Source organism: Mercenaria mercenaria, chromosome 16, assembly GCF_021730395.1.
Source record: "Mercenaria mercenaria strain notata chromosome 16, MADL_Memer_1, whole genome shotgun sequence".
Classification (NCBI taxonomy): Eukaryota; Metazoa; Mollusca; class Bivalvia; order Venerida; family Veneridae; genus Mercenaria; species Mercenaria mercenaria.
The window spans coordinates 52810702-52823044 of NC_069376.1; the positions used below are offsets into that span (position 1 = coordinate 52810702).

Sequence of the window (12343 nt, forward strand, 5' to 3'; positions counted from 1 at the left end):
CCGACACAATTATAGGCCATACGGCGACTTTCCAGCTTTGATGAAGGAAGACCCAAGGTGCCCCTCCGTGCATTATTTCATCACGAGCGGGTACCTGGGTAGAGCCACCGACTTTCCGTAAGCCAGCTGGATGGCTTCATCACATTAAGAAGTCAACTCCCAGAGTGAGGTTCGAACCAACATCGATGAGGGGCAAGTGATTTGAAGTCAGCGACCTTAACCACTCGGCCACGGAGGCCCCACACATGTAATATTAAGAGTCGAGGTTTTATACAGATGACTTACACTTACCTGAAACAAGTATGCCAGAATCATCTGCATATAACAAAAGCTTGTTTTTAAACCACAGCTGTTGACATAAATTAAAAATAAAAGTGATGTGGAACTCCACGTGTACTGGGAGTAGTAGCAGAGACATCCACCAGTTGTTGTCTATCTGAAATATATAACTGACACCATCTTAAAATCATCACTAAGTCCTGCTGAACGAAGCTTAATTTAGTGGTCGACTGTGTCGAAACCTTCTGGATTGTTTGTTTGTTTTGGGTTTAACGCCGTTTTTCAACAGTATTTCAGTCATGTAACGGCGGGCAGTTAACCTAACCAGTATTCCTGGATTCTGTACCAGTACAAACCTGTTCTCCGCAAGTAACTGCCAACTTCCCCACATGAATCAGAGGTGGAGGCCTAATGATTTCAGACACATTGTCGTTTATCAAATAGTCACGGAGAACATACGCCCCGCCCGAGGATCGAACGCTAAAAGAATCATACCTACTACATGACCTTTATCCATCTCCATCCTTATAAAATCTGTTAGACGTGTCTGTTAAGATACTACTTCTTAACCCGGACTGAAATTTGTACAATAACTTGTTCACCTTGAAAATATTAACTTGGTCATATACAACCCTTTCATAAATCTTGGATACAAGACTCAGAATTGAAACCGGTCGATAGTTGCCTACAGACGTTTTGTCATTCTACTTAAAAATAAGAACAACCCTGGCTGATTTTAGATCATCAGGGACCACACCTTGAATGATGGACAAATTTATGACGTGCAAGAGGTTCTGCAAAAATTGAACCGGAAAAGGAAAGGTATATCATCTAAACCTGTAGCTTTGTTAGTACCTAGCTGAGTTAAGTATTTCAATACCTGATTTTCAGAAACTAATGAAAAAGAGTAGTGATTTAGAAACACACCTAAATTGGCATAATGTTTGATTGCGAACAATTCTACCTGAACTTGCCGCCAGCGAGGAAACCTATAAATGACTTGATATAAGTCCTGGAAACATGTTATAGACGTCTAACGAAACAAGAAATAATTGAACCGAAGACACATATAGCAAATTTGTATTTATTTGCACGTTTCCAATGAATGCATACCCGGTTTTAGGCTCATTGGAGTCTTAATAGTATATTACATGTATACACAGACACAAAGAAAATTGATTAAAATGAAACTATTTTTAAGAATTTCCTTCAGGAATATGTATTGCTCTTGTTTTGTGTTCCTTATGTTTGTAAGATACAAGTAACATCCACGTTACAAATACTCAAAATACATTGTATTCGATTTACATATAGTCATGTCAATATCATAAATCTATTGTCTACAAGATATACATACTTTTACTTTGAAAGAAATTGTGTGTTGAATATTACGTCCTCTGTAAGTCAGCACCCACTGGAATGTTCGAGATTTGTATATGCACCTGCACTGAGTAAAAACAATGGACAGACGAGTGACAGTCGCTCTGTGTCAAAATACTGATTGACAGCAAAAGCTAATTTGACTTGATCTTATAGAATGAAATCCTTTCGAGTGTTTTAAGATATTGCAGAAATTTTGACAATTTTCTTGTTCTTGATTATAGCGCGTGGTAATTGCATGTTGTAAAAACAAGGACAAATATTCAACAGGGAATGCCACGTTCAAAAAACGCAACCTCCCCAAACGCGCACACGATCAACACACGCACACCACACACACACGCAAAGCAAACACATAACTGTAAATGACCATTATAAAGAATCAGACTAATCAAAAAGTTGAATAATGACCGTTATCATCATGCATGCGTTGTGAATTTTAGACATACATACATATGCATATGGCACTTAAAATATTTGGACCTCTTCATCTGATGGTATAATTTATATAGGGTATTTGGGCTCGGAAGAACACAGGGGTAATTTAACGGAATATATTTGCATTAATTACTTATATATTATGTATTATCAGATATTGTCTATGAAAACAGTTTGTTCTTCAAACAAGAATACTACATTTAAACAATCAAACACATTCTCAATTAAATGTACAAAATCGCTTGCTGCTGTTTAGTTTCGAATCTCAATCTCTTTCTATCTACATCCTTTGTCACTGAATAACCACTTGTGAAAGCTGCACGTCACCATCTATGCGGAGCGTATTAATATGTTCCATTGGATGAAATCGGTGCTTGAATTCCAGGAAATGGTTGTTGTTCACAGCAACCTATAAATATATAACAACATATTTTCTTTTTAAACATTTGCTTACAAACTGAGACAGATTTTACAAAACACTTCGATAATCATGGGCGTCTTTTGTCCGATCGTTTCTCCAGCATTTCTTTTACTAAAACCTACCGAGTAGAACTGGAAACAAGAGGCCCAAAAAGAGTAGGCCAAATAATACAGGCATATGATGCTCATCCAAAAAGAAACTTTATCATTTCACCTTGCTTCTTACCAAATGTGGTGAACATCCCTTAAAAGATTTGTTTAATATTTTTCTGGGATGGCCAAAATTGCAATACAATTATAACAAACTTTATGATAAGAATGTATCTTTTCTCTGGTGCCCGCTATTAAATAACCAACCTGGACCATTGGAACAATGATTTTCAATGATGCTATAGAGAGCAATCTAATAAGATCAAGAAAAGCGGTTTATGATAGTTTTTATTATTTATTAGCTCTAGCATAATGTAAAAGGTGTCAAGTGCCCTCATAAAGTTAGCGTTTGTTAGGAGGACTTTATTTAAATGTTTTTATCCATTTTATCTCTAGCAGCCCCTTAAGATGCCAAACAACAGCATTTGAACAAGTTTGGGAGATGACTTGACAATGAAGATAAAAACTAAGATTTATGAAGATCCATCAAGTATTTAATGAAAAACTCATTCAGGGTATTTCTGTAGTGGTCCGTTAGATGAATCAAGTGCTCCCTATTGGAACAATGTTGGTAAAGGACCTGTTAATGATGCTTCAGACCAAGTATGCTATAGGTCAAATAAGCTGTTTATGAGAAGAAGACGTTTAAATAAAATCTGGAAAGTAGATCCCTCAGAAGCACCGAGAACAAGGCAAACAGTGAAAATTGCTGACTCGGTTTGATTGAGTCTGTTCATGAGCAGTAATGGAAAATGCAACACTGCCCACGCCCCCTAGCACTGGCTTAAGCAGTATTCAATCTTCAAATCTAAATGAGTTGAAATCGATGATCCCGAAGGACCAGAAAATATAACAACACTGAGATGAAGTCGGTAAAGGTATTTCTAGTTTTAGCTCTAGCAGCCCCTGAAAAGGCCAAGTTGGTTATGGACCTTAAAATTATGCTATAAATCAAGTTTGGTGAACATCTATAAAGCGATTAACAAAAAACGGTCATTTAGGTCCAGAGGGCCCTAGTCCCAAGCACTTCCATTTGAAAAGAAAATGAAAGAGGTCATTATAATAATCAAGCTGATGAAGATCCATCTATCGGTTTATCAGAAGAAGTCGTTTAAACTTTTTTATCATGCCCACCATAACTTTGTCCGCCGGCCGTCCCTAGGCGGTGCCCGACTGTTGTTTTCCCCTGCTTATGTGTGCGTATTTGTATCTATGCGTGTTTGCCATGGGCAGTGCCCCACAGTGATGTTTTTTCTTGCTTCTCTGTTTTTCTGTGTATGTTTAACGTAGTTGTATGTGTCTGTGTCTGCCTTTTGTACGTGCGTGTCTGTGACGTTTTAGGAATACTACGTTTAAGGAACGTTGCTTTCCATGTTTAATATTCAATATCAAATACTGTGTATACTGCTATATTCATTCAATTTAATTTTAGACATGAAATCCGTTGTTTTGGCCTAATATATATCACTGTCCATTTGTAGGTAGATACTTTTATTTCTAAATTTTGTATAATAACCATCATGGAAAGACAAGAGAATGCAGTTATTCTGTGGCGTGTCTTTAAGAGACTAAATACCAATTAATACCGTTATGCCACTAAGTTATTTCATGTAAAGCAAGACTCACTTTTTAGCGCCATAAATGATCTTGGTCAGACATTAAAATTAATGACCGCATAGTGATATATGTTTGTCGTTGTATATAAGTATAGTTTACAACTTAAATAAATAATATTTTTAATCTGTGTTCAACTTGATAACAGATGCATCATTCAGACCATCATGATTATTTTAATAGAATAAATCTTAAAACGGAGAAGTATTCAACAAACGATGTTATCCATTATGTATTTATTTGACAAATATGCTGTTTAAGCAGTTAAAGCACAACCGAAAAGATATTTACTATACTATACTATACATAAATTTGTAAATTAAAATGCGGTGTTATAGGGTGGGGTGGGAGGTAATGATTCTACCATGCACCCCTTCCTAGACTTTTTTCATAGGTACCAAGTTATTCGGCATGACCAACTCATTCAAAATAAAATCATCAGTGAACGGTTGTTATGGAAACAGTGAAATCATATATAGTTCAAAAGAGCTTTTTCATTGGAATTTTTTATTTTGAAAGCATTGGTCCTGCCAAACAATTTGGTACCTATGCAAAAAGGTCTATGGAGGGATGCATGGTAGACATAATTGGCCCCCGTACTATTACATTTATTATTTTACTCACCGTGGTATATTTTAGACCTGCTTGGAGAATGGGCCACAATTTAGAGTATCTCCTAGGCATGTGTTGCCTTGTTTATAGCATAAATGTCAAAATATTATATCGATGGGAACTAATTAAGAATGTTACATTGTACTAATCGCTCGTGAAACAAAGAGTCACATATGTCAGTCGCCTACGAGTTACTAACGGGCAAATGTGTGTTAAAATTTTATCCTTAAAAGATTTTCTTTCTCTACTTATATCACCGTATTTGTTTTATTTCTATGAACAGTCCTAATGATAGATATTGGCTGGAGGTTTTGATCACGTTAGTAATTTACAGAAAAACTATAGTCTAAATGTAATGCTTAAATACATATACATTTAACGTTAAATAAACCGGTCATACAGGGACTCCAATTCACTCCAATTTTAGCCTAACAACGAACAAAAAATTAAAATGAATATGAAATGTGCATATCATCAATTTTCAAGGTTGTTCCCTACATTTACTTTTCACATCAGTTCGGTATCTAATTGATAGAAAGTTCATATGGCATAAATGGAACTAATGTTCTTTGTTTTAAAAATAAACGATTTGTAACGGCTTGATAAATAATACTCAAAATTTCACTTGTCAAGTTTATACTGTGTTGTTTCGAAATGATAGCAGTCGTAGAAGAATGATTAAACTTCAATGCAACAGTTGCAGTCTATTAAAGAAGACTAGATACCTTGAAACAGCTGGGTTCAAACAGTAGTATAATACTAAATGGTACGCCTTGGTAAAACGGAAAGAACGGAATGTCCCTTTCTTCTCTTCCCCAACCACCCTGCTTGTGGTTACGTACAATTACATGTTTATCTGCGCTGAAGCTGAACCTAGCATCAAAACACATTGCAATCTCGTAAGGTTCTCGGCCACCACCTTGTTGGATGTATATTGTAAACCTGTAGAATTATATACACTGCGTTAATTACAAACATAACTAGAACTACCTCTAACCCGAATACCGCTCCAAGGGCACATAAATTTGCAGTGCCTCAACTTACCCTGAATTATATATAAAGCAATTGAGTGAGGAGAGCAATAGGAGATTAAAATCTCTTATTATTTAAAACATATACGCCATGAACATAAATATTTCATGATGGTCAATGCGCACCACAAACTGGGGATGTGGGAGGGAGACGTTGAAAGAGAAAGAATAAGGTTTAGTATGGGTGTCCTATCTTCGTCCACCAAGGAAAATTGTGATGCATATGTGTAGTTTATGGTGATCATGTGTTAAATGTTTTATTCTAAAACTCTACATACTTTGGAATTAGGACAATAAGCCGTAATGTTTAGACCGACCCTTGAAAATTATATAAATATGCGGAAGGATTCTGAGAAAAATTTTCATGTACCACTGATTCTAGTGTACTCATTTTGAATGAGTATGGGGACATTAAACTCAGCAATTTAGGAAAACCTGAAGAATAATTTATAGTCACTAATAATTTCCATTTAGAGCTTTGAAAGATTTTGTTTGTCTTGACGATTTGAAATAAAACTTTCACGTCTGTTTCTTTAAAAAGGTTATGCCTCAAAAGGGACATCAAACTTTTACAACAGGCAGTAAAGATCGACAAATATCATAAATTACTGATAAACTTTATTTGAAAACAAGGTCATAAAAAGATCCATCGAAAGCGTAGACCACAATAAACCTTATATTAGCTGATATGATTTGACTGATTCTGTTTACATCTCCGGATTTAGCAGACCTTACAGTTTTTTTATAATTTGGACTGGACTCAATGATCCCAACGGGTGTCACATAATCCCTTCCATATTTTACATAAAACCGCCTCGGTAGCCTAGTGGTAGAGAGTCCGCTTTGAGTGCGGGAGGTCGTGGGTTCGATCCCCGGTCGCGTCATACCAAAGACGTAAAAATGGTACTAGTAATAGCTTCCTCGCTTGGCGCTCAGCATTAAAAGGATCGTGCTAGGACTGGTCAGTATAATGTGACTGTGTGGGGTATCATGCCACGTGTCTACGGCGTGATATTCTAGTGAGGCAGCACTATAAAATTGGGCATTGTGCTTACTACTACAAGTAGACACCGTCGTTTATACGACTGAAAAATTGTTGAAAAAGATGTTAAACCCGAACACACACACATACACACACATATTTTACATAAAGAGTTCTGTTGCTTGACTAGTGTTCTGAAGATCATACAACTATTTAGTACAACGAAAGCAAAAAGAAGGATGGAACTCCTTAAATAAATTTATTTCTCCTTTAATACGCAATTTCAGAGACGTAAAAACCTTTGCTAATTTAAATCATAAAACTTAATTTAAAAACAAATATCTGCAGACGAGCCCTTTATAACACCTGTTAAGAAATTCAAAACTTACCTGCTAGGGTTTGTATGAGGGATGCCATCTATTTGAATAAGTTTACCCGAGGTTAGTTGTCCAAAACTGTGCACAAACGGAACAGGCTATATAAAGTTAAATAAATGAATATATCAGTATATCTGTGGTCACTTATTAAACAAGCAGAAAGGGCATTATGCAAGGACTTCTTCTTTCTGAAGTGTAGAACATTTTGCGAACATGTAATGAACACTTTCAAGTCTTCTTTTCTGTGACTTATCGAAATGTCATATTTTTTCAATTAAAAACACTGGAACATGGTCTGGAAAACGGCTTGGTCATCTGTAGTCCATCAAAAAATATTACCTTTCCTGGATGTCACTGGAAAAAATCTTTTTTGAGGATAAATTTAAAACTCGTAAAATTATTTTGTGAATTTAAAAATGACATACTGCTGCTCATGAGGTTCATTATAATAAAGAACAAGATGCATAATACTGTCTTAAATTTAAAGCAAAATCAAGAAGAAAATTTTTACAGAAAAGGTTTAATAGACAGTAAGTTTGGACGTACTGCAACGGTCAGTCAGTCTTTTAAGTGCGTATTCCAGTTATTCTGTTAATCCTACCACTTCAGTGATAATACAAAGTGACATGGTGAAATCTGAACATATCTTAATATACTATAAATTGTTTTATTTTATGAAATTAAATTTGTAAGATTTGTTTGAAGACACACTTGATAATCAAGCCCTGTTATTGAAATGCTTTTAGCACTTGGTTTGAGACAACTAAATTATTTACTTACGGGACTATGTGTGACGAAATGGTGTGCCTGCATTGACGTAGGGTACTGAAATACGTAAGAATATATAAACAATCAGGATTTAATAATTCATTTATTTTAAAACACGAGTTAAGATTTACTCCCTAGGAGGAAAGTGTACCATTATCATCATTTTAAAAAACTGTTTTACATAGTATTTTTGACCAATTATGCATGTTTCAACTCTAAGTCCACACAGAGAAGCTTATTGTAAGAATTAGTTGATGAAAAAGTCGAAAGCCGAATATTCAGATCTGCATCTACAACTAGTAATTGATTTGTATTTCTTGCATACCGTATTTTACAAAATATGAAGTAAAAACAGAAACGAAATACGTTCGTTGTATCACGCCTTCTTATAGTTGTGTATTTAAACATAGCACGCACAATAAAGCCATTCAACACAAATGGCGTCATGACGTTTCAAAGGCACGCAACGACAAAGTTGCGAATTAGTTTTATCATATGTAGTGTTTACTCGAACAATATACTACATGAAACAAAGAACAACTATTGAGTTGACTTAAAGAATTTTACATGAATAATATATAATCAGTACATAGATCCTCAGTTACCATTAGCAGCAGGAAAGAGGTCTGGCACAGGGAGCAGAATGTGTTTTGCCGGCATGTGTTAAATAACGCAATCACCAGTCCGGTGTGCAAGATAATGATTTCATCCTTAAAAATGGCAGTTGCTATACAGCCAATTTTGCATATAGATACCATGATTCAGAGAGCCTGACAGTATATTGGTTTAATAGGGTAGTGGTCTCTGTTCACAAATGTTCACTAGTACCAATTAAAGTGCATTCTATTAATGTTAAAATAGGCCAAACATTACAGTTTAGAATAATGATACATTACTATTTATTTTCAATTTCTAGTTTAGGTATGATTTTTAAGTACACAATTCATTGTATTTGTGCACAATAAGCCTCGTTTTCGGTAACTGAAAACTTACGTTTATTTTCTAATATTGAAGATCTTTTCTAAAAACGAAATTTTATCTTTATTAAGATAAGGTAGATCGCAAGGTTCAACTTCATCTATTATAAATGATTTACGATTCTACTTCAAACAAGCAAGAAGATAAAGCTAGTACAATATACCTCTTAACTTTTACACGGTCATAATCTAAAAACCTTCTTAAACATATAAGCACGTGCATAATTGTATGTTTTTTGTGTGTGCGCTTGCGTTTTGTTAGCTCATCTCTGAGCTTTTGTGATCACCCTGCGTCCGTCGTCCGTCCGCAATTTCTTGTGAACACGATAGAGACCACAGTTTGCAATCAGTTGTAATCAAACTTGAACACAACTTGTATTGGCATAATATCTCGGTTTCTTTTGAAAACTGGCCAGATATCTTCATGGGTTTCAGAGTAATGGCCCCTTAAAGGGCCACAATTTACTATTTTTGGCTTGTGAACACGATAGAGACCACATTTTGCAATCAACTTTAATCAAACTTGCACACAACTTGTTTTGGCATAACATCTCAGTTCCTTTCGAAAACTGGCAAGATCTCATCATGGGTTCCAGAGTTATGGCCCCTTAAAAGTCCAAAATTTTCTGTTTTGGCTTTTGCAGCCATATAGAGACTTCAATTATGGTTTGATTTGATACAAACTTGCAAAATATCGGGAATTATTTTATATCTGATTACCTCCCCTGATTTTAATCAAAATGGATTTATATCAGTACTTATAGTACTCATTAGAAAACAATTCATTATTGTCTTAAGCTGAAATGAGACAATCAAGGTAGATAACTATGGACTGATTTTATATCAAATTACCTCCCTTTATTTCAAGTTAAAATGGGTATATTTCCTTACCTACTGAAGATTCTGATCTGAAATTTCATTTACGCCATCAGATTGACTTGGACAATCTGTGAAGATTGACTGAATGTAAGACAAATTACCTCCATTTTTTTAAGTACATGAATATACCCAACAGCTTCTAATGAGATTGGTTTGAAACGTTATTTATGTCTTCCATGGTAAGAAATAGTCATGTTAGATAACTCTAATTGATCGTTTATCAATATGAATACTTTTCTAATATATTGTTGTAAAGGCTTGTACTCTGTATCTTCTACATGCATATACCAATGCATGTTTACACCCCCTGATTTTATTAAAATTGATTTATCTCAGTAATTATTTATAGGACTTTGAAATTTCATTCTTGTCATTAGTTGGACTGAGACAATCAGGGTAGATAACTGTGAACTGATTTTATGTCAAATTACCTCCCTTCGTTTCAAATTAAAATGGGTGTATCTCAGTAACCAATGAAGATACTGATTTGAAATGTCATTTATGCCATCAGATAGACTCGTACAATTAGGATAGATAACTTTTGACTGAATTTATGACAAATTACCTCCCTTTATTTTATGTGAATGAATATTACTCAGCAGCATCGCATCTAATGAGATTGGTTTTAAATGTTATTTAAATCTTCCAGGGTAAGGAATAGTCATGTTAGTACAAAAATGCAGCATTTGAGCCTAGGACCCTAAGACTTGGTATTGAGATTGGCCCTGACAAGTATGTGACCAATAGGTCAAAAGGGACTGTTACAAGAAAATATTTATCCTGATGATATTTAATGTGCATGCCTATGTGATCTGTGTCAAAACTTGATCTTATCATTAAGAGCAATGGTATTCAGGTGAGCGATATAGGGCCATCATGGCCCTCTTGTTCTTTTTTGTATGCTTTGCTGTTTTTGTGCCTGTTAGCAATTTAGATCATATGGCGACGTGGCCTGCAACAATTTTGTTTACGTCGTGTAGGGCGAACTGTGATTTTACATTTTTTTTAATAATAGCAGCGTTGTTAGTGCCGTGTGGCAGCCGTAACAAGTCTCCCCGTACCTTCAGTTACCGCTGTTATACTTCGATCTGTTTAGATCGTTCAGCCCAACATTTATGTTGTGTTAATTTACTGTTTAATTTTCAGCTTAAACATTTCTGTTTGGATGGTTTAAACACTCCCGCTTTAATAGCTTTGGGTATTGTTTAAGCACTCCTTAGATAAGGTGCTTGTCTTTTGTCTTGGCAATTTCTGTGATATACAGGCTCCATAACCACAGATCTCCTCTCTAGTTCCAGTTTGTTTAGTTCTGCCCATTGTTTTCTTCTTTATGGCAAAGCCATTATTTTATCTGGGGACCATACGCCGCTATTCATGGAAATGCATTTTGTGCATCATTGATGGTCTCATATTCAGCACCGTATAAATACATCTACGAATGTCTCTAAATTTTATTCTGGGTAAATGTTGAGTTCTGCTCAACCCGTGGCTAGATTGCGTATACGGTAGCTTGCATTTTTAATACCGTCCATGCATATTTTATTCTGTCAAAGAACATGCTCAATCAAACCGCGCCTGCAACATTTTCTTTTATTTCGTGTTTGGCGACCTGTTGTTGTCCGCGTTTTTACTTTAAACTTCTTCTGGTGGTAGAGGAAAGAGTCAGGTGTCCGCCCTGGTTTTGATTCAGGCATGGGCGGACGCCTGGATTGAATTATTGGTCTTCCGGTACATGTTAAATATTAACTGGCCAATTGACACGGCTTCTTAACATGACACAACTTATTAAATTCACTTTCTACAACGTCTTGAAAACGAATTTTAAAATATGAAATATTTACTTACACGTAGAGCCATGATAACTTCTCAAATCAAATTATCAAAACCGCTTTTTTTCCTTTTCGCCGAATATGTACAAGAACTATTAAACAATACACAAACAATACATGCGTCTGCCTTATCACACTGCTGTTGACCTTGGAAGGGTATCAGTGAAATGGTTTTCTGTCATATTTTATTTAAACTGTGTTTGATAAATGTAGTAAATCAGTGTTGAATAATGAATTATCTGAGCAAAAGCAAACATCTTTTTTAAAAAAGGCATTTTAAGTGATCTGCTTTATCAGGTATTTTATAAATATACTGTGGAAAATATTTAGACATCTTTTATCCAAGATATAATGATAACGTGCTTTTGTCGTTAAGTTTTGAAGTGATTTAATGGGGTTTTTTTTAGTTTTCAGTTACAAATTGTGAAATCTCCTAAAAATCTTATCCGTTGCACTTAATGGTGTGGTGTGTTTCCTAGAATTCCAATTAAAATCTGTATTCTTTTCTATATAAAGGATATTATTACCATAATGTCGCCGGTCCAAATTTTTTGCTTTAAGATATGCAAAATGTCAAAAGATGCAAACATTGGAAAACTGTAATATA

General features: G+C 35.2%; 1 protein-coding gene across 1 annotated transcript; it reads right to left on the reverse strand.

Annotated features, from left to right (window-relative positions):
* Nucleotides 1–1349: 1349 nt before the first annotated feature.
* LOC123540472 (galectin-5-like) lies at nt 1350–11904 on the reverse strand. The gene is made up of 5 exons (XM_045325551.2): nt 11753–11904; nt 8064–8108; nt 7296–7381; nt 5619–5835; nt 1350–2506 (listed from the first exon to the last, which is right to left on the reverse strand). Exons 1-5 carry the CDS (start codon nt 11762–11764, stop codon nt 2390–2392), a joined length of 477 nt encoding a protein of 158 aa, XP_045181486.1. The 5' UTR covers nt 11765–11904; the 3' UTR covers nt 1350–2389.
* Nucleotides 11905–12343: the final 439 nt, after the last annotated feature.

Coding starts and splice junctions, on each gene's coding strand:
- LOC123540472 (XM_045325551.2), bottom strand. Junction 5,836..7,295: donor CCTCATACAAACCCTAGCAG/GTAAGTTTTGAA, acceptor ATAATTCTACAG/GTTTACAATATACATCCAAC. Junction 2,507..5,618: donor TTGAACCCAGCTGTTTCAAG/GTATCTAGTCTT, acceptor ATATATTTATAG/GTTGCTGTGAACAACAACCA.